Source organism: Cibotium barometz, chromosome 28 (assembly GCF_041138505.1).
Source record: "Cibotium barometz isolate CiBa-2024 chromosome 28, ASM4113850v1, whole genome shotgun sequence".
NCBI lineage: Eukaryota > Viridiplantae > Streptophyta > Polypodiopsida > Cyatheales > Cibotiaceae > Cibotium > Cibotium barometz.
In genome coordinates, this window is record NC_141073.1 from 7,587,643 (window position 1) to 7,606,852 (window position 19,210).

A 19,210-nucleotide genomic window follows, 5' to 3' on the forward strand; every position below is an offset into this window, starting at 1 on the left:
TTTGAGTGACTTGGGGGAGAGAGAGAGAGAGAGAGAGCACTCTCTCGAAGCAACAATAGATCCGAGAGGGGTGGGGGAATCGAATTACAGGTTTTCTCCTTTGAGTTGCCTGGGGAGAGAGACAGAGAGAGAGAGAGAGATGGTAGCAATAGACTTGAGAGAGGTGGGGTGTGAGAGAGAGAGAGAGAGAGAGGGGTGGGTTACACGATAGCTAGGACCAGCCCCGGGAAAACTATAGCTAGGGACCGGACCTTAAGTGCAAAAGGTATTTAATTTTCGTAGCTGGATGATTACGCAAAGGGAGTTAACAGATAAAACCGCAAACAACAACAATAGGGCCACAGGGCCGCTGCTGCTACCATCACGTTACGCCACATGTGAGCCCATCATGTTAGAGATGGTACCAGGTAGTTCCATCATGCCAAATATCAGGTGAGAGATGCTAGGAGAGATGGTGATGGTCTCTAGAGACAGTTGATCATGTCTTAGATGGTTGGCAGTGGAATGTGGTAGAGATGGTCGCCCAGCATGTGAGAGATGGTAGTACATCATGGTATCTAGAGATGGCAGTCCATCGTGTGAGACATGGCAGCGGTTCATGTCCGAGATGGTTGACAGTGGCATGATGGCAGAGATGTTAGCCCATCGTTCGAGTTATGCCAGCTGGTCATGTTGGAGATGGTGGACTACTCACAAAATGGCTTGAGTTGGACTGATGATGATTGGGGAAGGGTTGAGCCCTGGTCACTGCTGACTTGATAGAAGGTGGCTGTAGACACCTTATCTCCTTGAATTCCCTAGGCAAGGCTACTGCCCCCTGCTGGCCATTCACTAATTCAGCTCAACCATTTCCTCCATTTCCTGGCATGAAGCCCATTCCAGGTGTGCCAGGAGACTAGATACAACCAGCATCTACTGTGATCAAAACGGGAAACGTGACTCTCCATTGCATGGCAAAAAGCAAGATGAGGACCCTTCCCACCATGGCTTAGGGCACTCATGCATGCAGGTTAAGGCAGCCATTTTTGCTCCTCAATCGTGCTTTTTGATTTTGCCAAAGAACAGTGGTCAGATGGGTGGTCGAGATTTGAGAGCTCATTGGAATGGCAAGTTGATGCCTTGAAGGTGAGGGTACACTATTTGTTGGGATGAGGGCTACATCAGCTTGGGAGAAGGGTAACACTCATCCAAACAAATTAAACTATCGGAGTGGCTCGGAGATGCTGATCTTAGAGTGTCACTGGAACAGATGGCCAAACTATCTTTTATGGACTTACTCTGCAACTTGCTGAAGTGCAATAAGGTGAATGCCAAGCATGTGCACATGCACATAAGTCATAGAGCACCACTCTTGGACCGCCTTGCTCCAGTGTTTCGGGAAGTAAACACATGAACAATGATGATCAAGAATCCTACAAGTTGCTTCCTTGCAATAATCATTCCTGGGATTCTTCTATACAAGAACTAACTGCTCATGGCAAACACCAGCAGGCCCTCAACCTGCTCGACGAAATGCAAGCTGCTCATGTTCATCTCAACAGGCATACAATTCAGGTTCTGCTGAAAGCTTGTGGGATACTTAAGTGTTTAGAAAGAGGCCAGAAACTGCATGATGTGGTCACCAAAGCTGCGTTTGACGGTGATTGTTTTGTTGGCAGTACTCTAGTGGATATGTATGGCAAATGTGGCCATCTTGCATAAGCACAGAAAGTGTTTGATAAGCTGCAAATTAGAGACGTGGTCTTGTGGACCTCGCTGATTGCAGCATATGCTGATCATGGGTATGGTGTGAAAACTTTCAACTGCTTGAAACAGATGCAACTAGAAGGCATGCTTCCCAATCCTGTCACATTTGTCTACAGCTTGAAAGCTTGTGGCAGCATGGGAGTGATAGACGAAGGTCGAGGAATTCATTCAGAGATTGTTAGAGAGGGTTATGAAGGAGAGTTGATTGTCGGGAGTGCTTTGGTGGACATGTATGCAAAATGTGTCTCCCTTGCAGAAGCACGGGAAGTGTTGGATGAGCTCCCAGTTGCGGATGCTGTCTCATGGACAGCATTAATGGTAAGATATGCTGAGCATGGCTTTGGTGGGGAAACACTAAATTGTTTGGAAAGGATGCAGAAAGAGGGCATGCAGTTGGATGCTGTCACATTGATCCGTGGCTTAAAAGCATGTGGTGCCATAGGAGCCATTGGTGGCCGAGGCTGAGAAATTCATGCTCAGATTGCCAAAGAAGGATTGGAAAGTAATCTCTCTATTTGCAATACTTTGGTGGACATGTATGGCTCACTTGAAGAAGCAGAGGACGTGTTAGATGAACTCCCAGTACAAGATGTGGTCTCTTGGAATACACTAATCTCTGGATATGCTGAACATGGGCTTGGCTTAGAAGCAATAAACTGTTTACAAAAAATGCAACTGACGGGTGTCTCCGGCTGCCATCACATTCGTTTGCAGCTTGAAAGCCATTGGCAGCATTGACAGGGGCCAAGAACTACACATGGAGATTAGCAAAGAGGGATTTGAAAGAAACACATTTGTTGGAAGTGCTTTGGTGGATATGTATGCCAAGTTTGGCTTGTTTGCAGATGCTCTAAAACTGTTTGGGTTCGAAATGTAGTCTCGTGGACTGCACTTATTGCAGGGTATGCTGAACATGAGGTTGGCGAGGAGGCTTTGCATCTCTCAGACAGGATAATATCAGAGGGTGTGCCTGTGGACGTAGTAACAATTGTTTACATTTTGAAAGCTTGTGGAAGCATGAAAGCCATAGCCAGGGGCCGAGAAATACATACGAAGATGGGCTTCTGTGGCTTCGATTTGAGAGGCTTTGTGGTGGAGGGCTTCCTCGGTGACCTCGTGGTACTACTGGAAGGCGAGGGTGGTGGTGGTGAGGTTCTTTTCAGCTTGCGCCACTTTCTGTCGGAGGTCCTGGGCTTCGGCTTGGGCAACAGAGAGGGTGTGTAATGCCTGCTGTTTGGCGTCTTGGGCTGTCTGGAGCTCTCGTTGAAGCTCGGAGAGTGAGGAGAGGGTGTTTGCGACATCAAGCTCAAGGTTGGCAACGATGGATTCATAAAGGGCTTCTTGGCTCTACTGCTCTTGGGCCTTTGCTAGCAACATCTGCTCTTGCTGCCTGTACATGTAGTCCGTCATTTGGCTAATAAGCTTTCAAGCCAAGTATGAGAAGCCTTGGGAGAAGTCTGGCACTGCTCCATGAGTTGAACGGATGCCCTCTGAGTAAGCCTCTTGTAATCGGAAATTGCATGTTCGCACCCAACGGCGGGTTTCCAATGCGTTTCGCTGGGAGGAGGCGGGGGAAGAGGGGCCGACTTTCGAGAAGTGAGGAGGGAGTGGAGAAGAGCCCAAGGGTGGGGGTGTCTCATACAAGTTCTAATAAAAAAAAGACTTGCATTGTGCCTCCTCTTCAGCGGCCTTCTGGCGGGCTTCAGCATCTTGTGCCTCGATATCTGGTTCAGGGGTGGACTGGGGAGGAGCCTGCTCTTGCGTTGAGGATCGAAGTGATGGCACTTGAAGGGTGGAGAGGCAGGAGAGGAGCGAGGGGGAGGGAGAGATACGGGAATAGCATTGGGACCCTCCAGCTGGATGGCCCTAGGGAGATCATTCCACCCTGCGGCATGATAAAGGACCTTTGTGAGCAATGATGCCACCACTAGCTTCCCCTGTGGGTTTGCACATACCGAGTGCAGCTCCTTGTGTAGCTACTCAGCCCAATTGATAGGTACTCCTTCCTTAACCCGTGCTAGTGTGGATAGGCTACACCAACTGAAACGATATGTCTAGTGGGTGGTTAATAGAAACGATAGGGCACGGGCAGGCATGATTAGCTCTTGCTGGGTGATATTACCCCATCCTTGGTGGTGGTGCCCTGGTAAGTGCCACAAACGATATGTCTAGTGGGTGGTTAATAGAAACGATAGGGCACGGGCAGGCATGATTAGCTCTTGCTGGGTGATATTACCCCATCCTTGGTGGTGGTGCCCTGGTAAGTGCCACAAACAAGGCGGGTCACGTTGGTGAGGCACACATAGGGTTGGTCCATTTGTGGAAGATGAAGCGCTTCCCAGACCTAGGTCAAGACTAAGATGGATGGAGTGGGCTTGGCCTGCGGTGTCCACCAGTACTTGTCTTGTGGTAGTATTGGCATCATAAGTCTCTGTAAAGTAGAGGCAGTTCAACACATCGGGGTCCCAAACCCTAACCCTAAGCACACTACACATACTAGATTAGAGTTGTTAGAGGGAGAGAGAGAACACTCCACTTCTATTGCACAAATGGGAGAATGAGTTACAAACAAGAGAAATTGGCTTTAATAGTTCCAAGCTTTTTCTCAGTAGGCTACCCGGGAGTAAGTGACCCGAGGCGCCCAAAACATAACTGCAAGGCTTTTCTCTATTTGACCAAGATTCTCTTGTCTGTCCTTCAAAGCTCAGCGTCTTTAGGGCATTTCCCTCATCAAATGATGGGATTTACAATATAGTTCCGGTGCCCATTATATAAGTGTGTGGACATAGTTGTCATAGAAATGTGTTAAGCAATATGTGGTTAACATACTTCCCTTCCTCTGTCTCTCTGGAAATGAGAGGGGGTGGAGGAGTTAGTAATATGGAAAGAAGTTAGTGGAGTACTGGCGATTAAGTATCCAGTTAGTCTGATGGGCTCTTATGAGTTTGCTTTCTTTTATGGACCCAATAGTATTCTTAATTTTGTTTTTTGTGTTTTTCTTCTTTTTTGCCTTTTTGGTAGACATTCTCATTAGAGGATTCGGAGTACGAATGAGTAGACTAGCACATAATACTTAATGAGACCAATATCCAAGTGGTAGGTGGTACTATCAATGAGGAGTTAGTAAAACAATGGTGTTAGTAAGCAAGTGGCGAGGGGGGAATTTTGGAGGGACAAGGAGGCAACACGCATGGATATTTCTTGCACTCTAAGATGGTGTATGTCGATGGTGATGTACATGAAGCTCTAGCATCTTTGTCAAGACATCGTAATGGGTATCTTGGCTCCTGTGGAGGTTGAGTTATTGGGTTGCGGACGATCTCTCTTTTTCTTTTGGTGCTTTGTCTTCTTCAATCATTGTAGCTCAGGGAACTAAGATCCATTGTTGATAGGAGTGGTAGAGTCGATGACGAGGATCCATAGATGTTGAGCATAAGAAGAAGTTATGGGTATGATGGATTAGGCATGAAGCACAATTATTCAGGTGAAGTGGGGGTGATTAAGAAGATCCAAGTAACAAGTGGTAACATCGACCAAGCTTGCGCGTGCCCTTCATGGTCCCCCATCTAGAGATGTACCTGGATGGCTGTCGACGATGAGGCTTTGTGTGATGTGTGCACATAGGATAGAGCCCAGTGAGAATTGTAGGTGTTGTGCATGGGCGAGGGCAAAAGGTGTTCGCATGGTCCAAATCACCTAGATCCTAATCACATAGAGACTCTTTTTTTAAAAACATCTATTTATTGGTTTAGCACCCCTAAAGAGGGTTTTGTACTAAGTGTCCCATTTGGCGAGATTTGTGAGCTTACATTTGAGTGTATCTTTGAGTGGTTGGATAAGCTCTGCCATTTGTAGCACAGCCCCTTGGTTTGATAATAAAGTCGAGGGGCAGGGTGGAGCGTTGTGGTCGAGGCTCCATTGGGGGAAAGGGCGGGGTGAATTGAACTTTTTAGTGCCCAAGGGTTGGGTGTGGTCAAATCTATAGGATTTATTTGAGGAAGAGGGGACTTGCTTGCCCGTTGGTTGCCAAACCATCTTCGTCAATTGGGCAACTATTGGCTTGGTTGGTGTGGTTTGGGCAAACTGCTGAGGGTTATGCCATGGGAACCAAAGGATGGAGTTGCCATCATGGAAGCCTTGAGCTAGGTGGTGTGGTTTGGGCAAATTGCTGAGGGTTATGCCATGGGAACCAAAGGATGGAGTTGCCATCATGGAAGCCTTGAGCTAGGTGTAGGTTGTTGATTTTGAGGATAAACGTTTGATGTTGTCTTGGGGAGGCACAAGTGTGTGTTGCCTTCATGGAAGCCTTAAGCTATGAGCACGTTGGTAGGCACCCAGTGTTGTTGGCTTCGCTTTGCTTGGGGTTGCCTAAATGATGGCCATGGAGCCTTTTGTCGTAACTTCTTGGGGAGTTGTTGTGGTGGACAAGCACAAGCAATGTTCTTGGTGGGTAGCCAAAGGCGAGTGTTGCCTTTGTAGTAGCCTTGTTCTTGTAACAAGCGGTGGGGGACTATTCAACGTTGAAGCTTTAACTTAGGTTGGTTTTTGTTAGCTTAGTTGGCTTCTTGCGCTTGGGTGGCAGAGGCGGCCGTTTAGGGATCCATAGTTTTGTGTAGCCATCGTAAAATACTTGAGTGGAAATAATATTCTTGGGCACCCACCATTTATTGTCATGAGATAAAGGTAAGAGGTCGGGGTGCTTGCTGTGTGAGTGGTCGAGGATGTAGAATTTAGGGGGATTGTCAAGACGAAGCTTGATTATCATTGTTGGAAGGTGTCAACAGTTTTCGATTAACTGGCTTTGGTGAGGCATGGGGTGTGGTCACAGGGGAGACTACCGGGGATGGGGCGTGAGGTGAAAGAGTAGTTTGGGGTGAGGGTGTGTGTATAATTTCCTCTTGGGGACACAAGAGGACTGTGGCCTTTTGCCATTGAGGGGAGACTACCAGGGACGGGGCGTGAGGCGAAAGAGTAGTCGGGGGTGAGAGTGTGTGTATGATTTCCTCTTGGGAACACAAGACGATAGTGGCCTTTTGCCATTGATTTACATGGTGGCCGTTTCTTCGCGCCAATTAATTTACCAATGAGTGGCATCAATCCACTCTTTCCGGCCTTGGAGTGCTCTTGCATCTATGACATGAAATCTGCACTCCAACTGGTTATTTCCTATAGAAATTTTAGGAATGAAATACCCAACACTCATTAGATGCATTTCATATGATATTTGAATGTAAGTTTCTTCTTTTGTTAGTGTGGGTTTTCCAAGAACTTTCCATGCCTCCAAGAATATGAGATTGGTGTGGACCATAGGATATATGTGGACTTGCCACCGTTGTAGAGCATTCTCGGTTGGGAGTCCAATCCGTATTCTTGGTGGGTTTAGTTTTGGTGGAAGTTCAGGGGTGGTGGAAGACTTACCAGTTATTGTGGGGGGTGTGAGAGTACTCTGTGTGAAAGTAGTTGGTGGGGGCAGAGGATCAGATTCTAGGCCCTCCCTGTCCCAGAGGATCATTGTTATCTTGCCCTGGGGAAACTTGAGGATAGCCGAGTTTATTATACTTGTAGTGTTCTGGACCTAGCTTCCGCGCCAAGGACGACCACTTCTTTTGTCTCACATGTGGTAACCACATAAAACCCATTGGCTTGTAAGTTTTAACAAGGTTCTAATGGGCTTTTGGATTTGGGAGGAAAGGAAGACTAAGAGGCTGACCAGGTTGCATTGATGATGATGAGGAGATTCCTCAAGTGCGGGGCCTTGATCATAAGGTGGACCAGGAAGAGGATATGGAAGTTCAATGTGGTCCTTATTTGATAGTAGATTTAATTGTAGGAGGATAAAATACCTCAACAAATTTGGTGTGGGGACCTTGTGAGTCTTTGTCGGACTCTATGTCACTATTCGCATCGAGTTGTTTAATGTGAACATGGGATTTGGGCTTGGCCACCTATGGAATAGGCACTGGAGGATTAGGAGGCACATGTGGGGCAAAATCTTCATTTGTCAACATCATGTTAGCGAATTGGTCTTCTTTGGCTTTGAGCGTAAGCGGGGGCTCCTGCTTACTTGTTGGTGCTAAAGTTTAGGTTCTATCGAGGACGGTGTGCACTCAGGCACTGGGTCTCAAATGTCACAAAAATGGGCGACAGTCACTAGTTGAGCCTGGTAGTGCTTTACCAATGCTTGGGCATCCTGAAGACGTTGCTTCTCGAGGATGGCATTGGGATATGTGGCCACCAACCATTTTTTCTATTTGGTTAGTTTTTGGGGGTCTACATGGGGGAGTGGCAGCTCGGTACGATCATCGCTCGAGGAGGAGGAGAATGTGGTCTTTGGATGCTAACCTGATTGTCATCTTGGCCGATGTTCTTAGAGCGTAGTTTCTTTTGGGATGTAGCCTTCTTTAGCTTGGTCTGCAATTGTGTGACGACATTCAATGGGACAGTTGAAACATTCCTATGTTGAACGCTCAACACGTTGAGGGATGGGACGCCTTCGGTTGTGGAGTGAGAAACTGATTGCAAAGGGTAATCCTTGAAGTAATGGTTGATTCCACAGCCACCATGACATTTTGGTTGCATTGGTAAATGTTTCTTTTGAGGGCATTCAGCCTTCGGTTGTGGAGTGAGAAACTGATTGCAAAGGGTAATCCTTGAAGTAATGGTTGATTCCACAGCCACCATGACATTTTGGTTGCATTGGTAAATGTTTCTTTTGAGGGCATTCAGTCACTATATGGGGTCCTTAGTAGAGGAAACATAGAAGAGGTGGTTTCCCTCTGCATCTATAGTGTGCACAATTGGGTGAGGGTCCATGGGAGACACAGGCAATGGGAGGTGATGTGTTATGGGTGCCTCAGGGTTGGTGGAGTGCATGGGCTCTATAGGTTTAGCAATGGACCTGGTTTGAATCTTTCTATGAGCAATAGGGTTTTCCTGGAGAGGCAATGATCAGAATGAAAAGATTGACACTAGAGAAGGTCATGGTGGTGCTTTATGTGAGTAATTAGTTTGGGGTGGTGCCACTAGTAAGGCTTGGGGCCCGAGAGGAGAAGAGAGGAATTAGTTTGGGGTGGTGCCACTAGTAAGGCTTGGGGCCTGAGAGGAGAGGAAGGTAATGTTACAAATAAGCTTTGGGTTGTCATGATTGGCACGATGGCCAATTGCATGGAATAGCTTTCTCACATGTTATCATCGAGAAAGATTGCCCATTTGCAGGCTTCATCAAAGGTGGAGGGGTCCTTGACTAAAATGGGGTCGTGTAGCCTTGGATTGTGCAAACCCAAGAGGAAATGGTCCATTAAGTGCTTGTCACTCAATTTTTCCCTCTCTTTGCAACACAAATTGAGGTACTTAATGTGGGCAATGTAGTCACGTAAGGTTTCCTTTGGCTTTTGTTCCAATTGGAACATTTGGATGATAGGGCTCCATTTGGGCCCGTAAGGTGCAAAGCCAAGAATGAAGGCCTCTCTCACTGCTTTGAAAGCACTTTTGTGCCGAGGGTCCAAGGAATGAAACCATTGCACTGCCTTGCCTTAAAGGTTGAGTCCCCAAGGAGATAGACTTTGGTTGTATCGTCAAAAATTTCAAATGCATGATAGATTTGGTTAAAGACCTCTGCAAATGTTGTGACACTCCCCTTCCTAGAGCTTGTGCTAAGCTCGGAATGTCAAATTATGGCACAAGGGGAGGTGGTGAAAGGGTGGGGGTGGGAATAGATTTGTGGATAGAGAAGAAGGTATGTGAGTGTACTCAGCACGTTTATCCATGTTGGGGTGCATGTATGGAGGGGGCCCACTAGATGAGGGCTCTTCAAAAATCATTTCTCCCTCACGGCCAAACATGTGTGGCATAGTGACCACATGTGAATGTGCAATTGGGGCCAGGGTATCGCCAAATGGAATGGAGGCACATGAGACATGTAACCATGACCGAAAGGTGTCCATGGTGTGCGGGGAAGCTTAGAAAAGTTTCAACGATGCGTGTACGGTCTCAAAATAGGAGTTTTGACTCTCTTTTGTCTCGTGTGTGAACACACCACACCCCTTAAGGTAAAAATTGGTCTTTTGAGGCGTTTTATGCGTGTAAAAACGATTGTAGTGGGTCGTGGAGGTAGACCATAAGCACCTTTAAAATTTTAGAATTTTAGATTTTTTTTTTGGGGGGAGGGAAGGTACGTCCATACGCTTAGGTTGGGATGGTCGTACACTTAGGAAGGTATGGCTGTGGCAAACAAAAAAGTTCGAAAAAAGTTTTTTTGGGGATGGTATGTCCGTATGCTTAGGTTTGTACACCCTTATGCTTAGGTTGGTACGACTGTACGCTTAGGAAGGTATGGCCGTAGTAAATTTGTATTTTTTAAAAAAATATTTTTTTGAATTTTATTTTTTGGAGATGGTACGTCTGTACGCTTAGGTTGGTATGGCCGTATGCTTAGGAAGGCACGATTGTGGCAAAACAAATAATTAAAATTAATTTTTTTTAAAGAAAGTTTTTTGGGACTGTACGTCCGTACACTTAGGTTGGTCTGCCCGTATTCTGATTAGGTTGGTCCGCCCGTATTCTGATTAGGTTGGTACGGTCGTACACTTAGGAAGGTACGGTCATGGTAATTTTATTTTTTTTATTAAAAAATGTTTTTTTACGAGGCAATACGTCCATATGCTTAGGTTGGTATAGACATACGCTTAGGAAGGTACGATAAAGTTTTTAATTTTTTTTAAAAAAAAAGGTCTTTTTTGGGTGACAGTACGTACGCTTAGGTTGGTATGACTATGGTAAAATGTTTTTAAAATTTTTCTTTCAATTTTTTTTCCCCCGGGTTGGTATTGCCATATGCTTAGAAGCGTACGCCCATGGCCTTAGGTGTGAATGACCGTGGCAAGTTTGTAATTTGAATTTGAAATTTGAAATTTGAATTTGAATTTTAAATTTGGAGGGAAGTGAGTGGGAGACAACTAAGATTTCCTCATTAATGCAAGGTAGGTGGAAAAAGGCTAAAGTTAGAGATTACCTCTTCTTAATCCCACTGTTATCATCTTTTAACCCTCTTCTTTGCTCTCTAATTACTCCTAAATGGTGAGGAGTTTAGGGATGGGGATTTGATAGGTGGATTAGCAATGTTTAATCTAATCCAATGATGTGATTATTCCTAATTAATCCCTCTAGTTAGGTCTCTAATTAAACCACTCAAAAGAGGAAAAATTAAGCAAATGAGACCTAATTTTTTATGATTCTTGCTAATTAAGGCCTAATGAGAGTTGAGTAAACATGGAATTGAGTCAAGGCAAGTGTTTAAAACACTAATGCCACTCCAATTAGTCTAACTACAAGCAATTAGACTCAATTGTTACTCTTTTTAAGTTTACTAATCACACTAATTAGTAGATTAGTGATAATTAATAAAAATTAAGAGATAGTGTATATTTTTTTAATGGATTAGGATTCTATTTAACAATGCTAATCTACCTATGCAGAGTAAAAGAAACAAGATCAAGCTGAAAAATTAAGAAAAATAGTCTAGGTTTAAGCAAAACCCTCTTAATTAGGCTCTTTAATCACCCAAATCTCAAGTTTTTTCACTCTAACAAGTAGAAATCTTACTCTAAACACAAAGATATGCATAAATCACAACAAAAACCATATAAAATATCAAAATACATTAAAAAATTAAAAAACTGCATGCCAAAGAGCTTATCTAGCACTGGGCTATGGAAATTGTATCGGATTCACAAGTAGCAGATTGGTGCTCAATTGAAATGGCACCAAAGATGTTAAGGAAACCATACCCTAGCATGCCATGGAAAGTTGCCTATCCACCGAGCTCGAGCTAGAGCCTCTCCATAGCCGCTCGTCACCGTCGTCCTCTGGCACTTGTTGTCACCCCAAGGAAGTTGCTCTATCCAATGGGTGGTGCAACCTCTCTCGCGAAGATATTGTGGGATCTCCATGGAAGACGATCGCGTTGGTAGCCTTATCTCACTCAAGCAAGAGGGATAGAAGAAGTAAGAGGGAAGCAAGAGAGAATAAGTGATTAGCACTAATCACTCCCCAACCCTAACCCTAAGCACACACACATGCTAGATTAGAGTCACAAGAGAGAGGGAGAGAGAGAACATTCCCTTCTATTGCAAAAATGGGAGAATGAGTTACAAACGAGAGAAATTGGCTTTGATAGTTCCAAGCCTTTTCCCAGTAGTCCGCCCGGGAGTAAGTAACCCGAGGCGCCTAAAACATAGTTACAAGTATGTTTTGGCCAACTAACCAAGATCCTCTTGTCTGTCCTTTGAAGCTCAATACTTGTTGGGAGCGTCTTTAAGGCATTTCTCTTATCAAATGACGAGATTTACAACATAGTGTCACTGCTCATCACATAAGTGTGCGGGCATAGTTGTTGTAGGAATGTATTAACTAATATGTGGTTAACAGTATTTAAGTTAGTCATCAAATCATTGTTTACGCCTCAGGTTTTTAACAATCATACTATATAAAGCAAGGATGCGTGCTTCATCAAGCTTTTCTAGCTCAAACAGGTGATAGTCGAGGACACTGCTTGTGAGTTTTGCCTTTACTGTAATTCGCAAACTGGGAACCAAGAACTCCATAGTCATGACTACTTCAATAACATAGATTAAACTAAAGGGTGTTGCATTGGTGGTAGCCCTGTAGGATGTTCGATAGGCCGCCCAGAGTGATGCATGTAATTTATATTCCTAATCATTGTGGCTAGCCTCAATTGTTTTGGTTAAAATGGCACAAAGGACTTTATTTGTGCTCTCTTCTTGGCCATTTGCTAAGGGGTAGTAAGAGGAAGATTTCTTGTGAGAGTAACTAGGAATTCTTGTAAGAGGAATTGTATCACCTTATTAATGAAGTGTGTTCCATTGTTGCTCAGGATCTCAAGAAGGCATCTGAAGCGAGTGATCACTGATTCATACAAAATTTTAGCAGTGGATCATGTGTCAACCTTTACGGGTTGACCCATTTTGTGCAATAGTCTATGGCTGTGCGAGAGCGATGATATATCGAGCTTGAGTGTATTGAGCTGCTCAACTAATGGGTCCTATGAAATAAATTCCCCACGGTTGCAAGGAAATAATGGGGTTCAAGGGCATGCTATCCTTAAAGCGTGGAATTGTCGCTCGTTGGCATTCAGTGCACCATTTGACATATTCAGTTGTTTGCCATCAACCATAGCCTTTCCATGAGGACTTTGCAAGCAGTGATATCTACTGTAAAGTGCCCCCAGAACAGGCGGAGTGATCCTGTTCTAAAAGGAAGACATACTCATCTTCTGAGACACAAAGTCTTATAATTCTGTCCTTCCCCTTCTTGTAGAGTTGGTCTACGATCAATTGGTAGGGGGCCACCTTTTTAATGAGGCGCCTTGCTTGGTCTTTGTTAAGGAGTGGGTCGACGGTTAGGCCATTGGCTAGGAAGTGTGCAACCTCCTCTCCCCATTCAAGAATTAAGCATAGTTGGAACAAGGCAACATTAGGTAAATCGTCATTGACTCTCGCCCGGCTTGCCGTCGGGAATGCATGACATATGGTCCGCCATGACATATGGTCCGCCAAGCGGTAGAAGCTTAAGGATGAGCCACATCTTACTATCATCAGTGGAGATTCCCTGTTTTGAGACAATATGTCCCAAGATGACTCCATGCGCCGAACCCAGAATTGGCATTTGAGAGGGTTTAGGGAGATATGGTAGAGCCTACATCTCTGTAGCACCTTCCGTAAACATTCGAGGTGTTCTTTCCACGTGGAATTGACACAAAGGTCATCCATGAAGACTTCAAGGAATTTTCAGAGATACTCCTTGTAGGCTATGCACATTAGATGCTGGAAGGTGTCAGGGGCATTGGTTAGCCCAAAGGTCATGACACGGTATGCATAAGTCCCCCATTCGGTTGCAAAGGATGTTTTGTGTTGATCTTTTGGATTGATCAACACTTGGATATTATCTAGAGAATCCATCTAGGAAGCTGTAGGCTTCCTTCCCTGTGACTCTCTCGAGCATGCGCTCTATGAAGGGCTCTATGAAGGGCAAATGATAGTGATCTCGTATAGTGGTGGCATTGACCTTTTTGAGGTCCATGCATAGTCGCACCTTTCCATTCTTCTTGGGCACTATCACTATGGGTGAGACCCATTTCATGTGCTCAATTTCATGGATGAATCCAACGTCATGAGTATTTTGGTTTCATGGGGTAAGCTCTCTCCATCTACCATAGGAATGGTATGTTTGACCACTTCAAGAGGTACACCCTTCATATCTGTCTACTTCCAAGCAAAGCAATCCTGGAATTAAGTGAGGAGTGTGATGAGTTCTATTTCTTTCTTGGCCGAGAGGTCATCCCCAATGTAGATAGGCCTTGGGTCTTCGCCCAGGCCTTCCATGTTAACTTCTTTCACCTTGGTTGGACCATCATCATATGAGGTATCTAGCTCTCCATTGTGACTCCTTTGGGCCGAGTTATATTTTACAAAACGATCGGCCATCTTGAAGGTTTTGAAGTGTTTGGGGACTTGTTTAGTCTCCTCTTCTTTAGCACTTTCTTCTATCAAGTTTTTGGCTTCTTTCTCAAGCGCTAACTTCTTTATTGTGTGCTTTATGCGCAGAGTGGCAAAGCCTTTGGGGTTCATGTTGGGGGTCAATGGGTTCCGTTGGTTTAGGGGTGGTCGTGTGGACCAGGAGGGAGTTATTTGTGAACTCCTTTTGCCAAACTTGGCTAAAGTACTCATGTGCTTTAACTACCCCTATGTATTTAAGCTAGTGTGTGTTTGAGTCATTAGGGGTCCGGGGAACCTAGTTCTATGTGAGTGTTTTACGCATAATGGCTCCTTATTATTGGCCTTTTTAGGCTCATGAGTGGTGACTTCAAGCAAGTATGCGGTACTAAGCATGTAGAGAGATGTAATATCTTGCCCATCCGCTATCGCGAATCGGGTTCATATGTGCATTGGTGGAAGTATAAGGTAGCAAGAATATGCATCCAATTCTCAGAGTCTTCCGGCTCCGGGAGTGGTGCGCATTCCTCGCTATCCTTTTCCTCATCAATCATTTTGTGGTAGGTTTGGCATTGAGTCCTCTGCAAAGGGTCAGCTGCTCATGGTATGGACCTTCCAAGTGCACAGGTAGATCTTGACTACTTGGTCCTTTCTTTGAATATAGATGTGGTCCGTATATCCAAGTGAAGGATCATTTTTATCGCCCTAAAAAACGGTCGTCCAAGAATGTAATCATACGAAATTGGTTGTTGGCCAAAGTTCTTCACACAAAGGTGTGGCAGAAATTGGTCCCAAAGGATCTTGATCTTCAAGTCCTTCAAGAGACCTATGGGCCTAGCAGTGGCTCCATCAACGAGTTTCACCAACAAGGCTGTGTCATCCATGGTAGGTGCTCCCCATTTTTCCCAGCATTGTTTGGTGAATGATAGAGTTTTCTGGCTCCAAGAGAGCGGTGCACATTCCTTGCTATCCTTTTCCTCATCACTCAATCATTTTGTGGCAGGTTTGGCACGTGCACCGCAGTGGACCAGGTTGTTGTTATCGAGTCCTCTGCATAGGGTCGACTGCTCATGGTATGGACCTTCCAAGTGCGCAGGTTGATCTTGATTGCTTGGTCCTTTCTTTGAATATAGATGTGGTCCGTTATCTGAGTCATGAATCATTTTTATCACCCTCATAAAGGGTCGTCCAAGAATGTAATCATACAAAACTGGTTGTTGGCCAAAGTTCTTCACCATGAAGGTGTGGCAGAAATTGGTCCCAAGGATCTTGATCTTTAAGTCCTTCAAGAGACCTATGGGCCTAGCGACGGTGGCTCCATTAGCGAGTTTCCCCAACAAGGTTATGTCATACATGGTAGGTTCTCCCCATTTTTTTTCCTAGCATTGTTTAGTGAGACAAAGCATTGTTTGGTCACCACCATCCTCTATATCCAGGATGGTGGTGACCTGTAGGCCATCGATGGTTATGAGTAATGCCACATTGGGTTCATCACCTTTGAAATATTCTTCAATTTTGTTGACTCAAATGGGGGGAGTGCCAGTGATCCCATGAGGTTCGATGAGTTCATCATTGTCTGTCTCATTCGAGATATCTAGCTCTACAGACTCTTGCATCCCTACTCCAAGGCGTCTGTCCATCCAATCCTTTCAATCCTTCCATAAGCTTGGGCTATGTTGGAGTAAGATGCTAATGGGGATTTGGATCTGAGAAGAGAGGAAGGAAGAGAGGCCTACAATGTCTCTAGGAACATGTGCGATTTTGTGAGGTTGGTCACTTGTGCTTATGCTTACTTAGGCTCCTGCTGCCTGTATAGGGTATTGGGATCTAGACTTTTGTGTACGTCCCTTTGAGATGGTTGTCCCCTAGGTTTTTGGGATGGGGATTTGGATTTGAGAAGAGAGGAAGGAAGAGAGACCTGCAATGTCTCTAGGAACATGTGCGGTTTTGTGAGGTGGGTCACCAGTGCTTGTCCTTAGGCTCCTACATGTATAGGGTATTAGTATTTGAACTTATGTGTCTGTCCATTTGAGACGGTCGTCCTCTAAGTTTTTGAGATATTCAACTACCAGGTTTCCCTAGTAGGGAGTATCTGGCGGTGGGTGATATTCAGCTACCGGGTTTTCCTGGTGGGGTATTGCTACTTGTGTGAGTCTATTAGGGGGTGCTTTTTCTTAGAACTCTTTGGTATACACATGAGCTTTCTTAGTAGGTCGCATGTTGGAAACGGAGGGGCATGGTTCCAGGTATGCTGTTGGAGGTTCATCCTCTAGTTGAGCTTGGCAGACTCGGACCAACTCTTGGGTTGCTTTTAGCCTCTCCTTTTCCTCAATGGGATTAGGGTATTCAGCGAACTTCCTGGGAAGCTGGTTAGGGTCAATTGGCTCCCTGGAATGGGTGGTTGAATGTAGCAGTTTCTCCTCTTCAGATGAAGAGGTTGACGCATGGGTGGTTTTGCCATTTTTCGGATCGCTTTTAATGACTACCCAACTATCCCCTTTTCCAAATTTTGTGGCCTTCTTTCGTGAGCATCTAGTCATGTGTGCTTGTTCCAGGACATTCTTTTGAGATTAAAATTTTGCAAGTCCCTGGTTTTATGAGGTCAATGCCTCTACTATGGCATGAACTACAGCCCTTCATCTGTTCTTCTATAATCTGGTCATTGTGTTGAGAAGAACCATATGGATGAAGCCGTCTCTTTACACTCAACAAGTTAATGTTGGTATTCTTAGTAATTGCACCGAAGCTATGGCGAAATTTTCCATATTCTAGGCATAGATATTTTTATGCTAAAAGTGGAGTTTTGAGCATTATTCAATAGTCAAAAAAATAAAGAAGGTTATTCACAAATTTATAGAATCATTTAATGGATGTGAATGGATATGAATGAATGTAGGAATGATGAGAATAGATATGAATAAATGTAGGAATGATGAGAATGGATGTGATATGATGTGAAATGATGTGAATGGATATGAAGTGATGTGAAGGGATGTGAATTGATGTAGGATGATGTGATTAGATGTGAGTTAATGTGGGAATAATGTGATTGGATGTGAGTTGATATGGGATGATGTGATTGGATGTGAGTTGATGTGGGATGATGTGATTGGATGTGAGTTGATGTAAAAATGATGTGATTGGATATGAGTTGATATGAAAATGATGTGATTGGATGTGAATTGATGTGATGGCATGTGAGTTAATATGGAAATAATGTGATTGGATGTGAGTTGATGTGGGAATGATACGATGTGATATGGATTGATGTAGAAAAATGTGGGAAGATGAGAAATGATGAGGAATAATGTGAAGAAAAGATGTGGAATGATGAGAAAAGATAAGGAATAATGTGAAAGGATGTGGAGTGATGAGGAAAGATGAAAGATCCCTGCCCCTTCGCGAAACAAATTCGAGGGTGCTAGCACTGCGCGGAAGTAGCACTTCTTGTGTGGGACAGAGCCTCTCACTCGGGGCCTTGTCCGGATATCCGGACAAGAGACTAATCCCTCGGTTCTTCCAAAACTGAACCCGGAAAAACTTCCCTCGCCCGAAAAGCACGGGCGATTCCTCCAAGATATTTTTATTCTAACATAGTCAAGATCATCACTAACCAGACTGATCCGACCGAACCCGTAAGTCACATGGTTAGATCAAGGAAAAGACTTGCATTTGGATCATAGAGACCAACGCTTTTTTCCTCATCATCGAGAGGCACAGCCGTTGATTCTTTTCCATAGAACCAGGACTGTCCGAGATTTACTTCATCTATGGTACTATAACAGAATTGAGTCTCATTTTAGGGATCCATTAGTCCAGCCTACCATTCAATCCCATGGGTTAGCCAATTGCCCAACCACTATAGTGATGGGATCCATTTAGGAATTTGGTTAGGTGTTGTCCCAGGTACCAGGGAAAAGAGTTCCCAGGCCCCTTAGCTGGCGCTTCATGCAAACTTCAAAATATAGTCACACCACTTACGCACCCAATATGAAATTTCTTGTTTCACATATTCAACTAAGGCTAAAACCTCTTATTAAAGTCCACGCAAATGGGGGGGGAATTGTGAGATGTCCTTAACACAAAAACGTTTTGCTTCATCGGTACTTGTTGTCTCGCCTTTTCCGTTAGGTTTGGTGTTGGTTGTTTTAAAGGAGGCCTCAGATGTTCCCGTGTGCAGTTCTCGGGAACGTGTTCCCTTGAAGTTATCTTGGAAGTCTATAGCACTCCTATAGCATTGCTCAAAGGAGGTATGTGCTAGGGCATGCAAAGAATTATGTAAGGGTACATCGTCAAGGCCTTTAAGAAATCTCCCAAATTAGCCTTTCATTAGAGAACTTGTCCCTGGCACTACAATGGGAATGGAGATACCTCACCCTGTTGATGTAGTCTCGGATGGTTTCAACATCCTTTTGTTTGACATTGTGTAATTGCTCAACGAGACTCCATTGGGTTCCCTGACGGGAGTATCCAACCTTGAAGGTCTTTTTAAGGCTTCAAAGGTGGCCTTATCCTCTATCTTCAGGGATCTAAACCATTGGCTAGCTTTGCCATGTAGGGTGAGGCCAAAGGCACTCACCTTGACTTGATCATCCATGTGGCCGAATGCTTTGTAGATCTGATTAAACATCTCTAAGTGCGGTATGGGATCTCGAGTTCCATTAAACTTAGTGATCAGCTTAGAGATGTTGGCAAGTTTATTTCTCTCTTGTGCTGGTTGGGCTGGTGTCTCGCAGGTGTGATTCTGACAGCTACTCCCTCCCTATTTCCATGGCTATCCTCAACATTTTAAGGGTTAGCCCTACCATGGCTGGAGCGGGTGCTAGTTGGGGTAAGATAGGTGGGGGAGCTGGGCTGGGTGGATAATAGTGGGTGGATAATAGACCATTGGGGGTACTTATCTCAAGGGAGGACCAAGTTGTGCTTACGACCCCATATGATATCCCAGGTATGCC

The 19,210-nt window shown here is 44.7% G+C and overlaps 1 protein-coding gene across 1 annotated transcript; it reads left to right on the forward strand.

The window, feature by feature from the left end:
- Positions 1-1,389: 1,389 nt before the first annotated feature.
- Positions 1,390-2,211, forward strand: LOC147622446 (pentatricopeptide repeat-containing protein At2g33680-like). Its single transcript, XM_086821906.1, has 2 exons — positions 1,390-1,639; positions 1,766-2,211. Exons 1-2 carry the CDS (start codon positions 1,390-1,392, stop codon positions 2,209-2,211), a joined length of 696 nt encoding a protein of 231 aa, XP_086678032.1.
- The last annotated feature ends 16,999 nt before the right edge of the window (positions 2,212-19,210 follow it).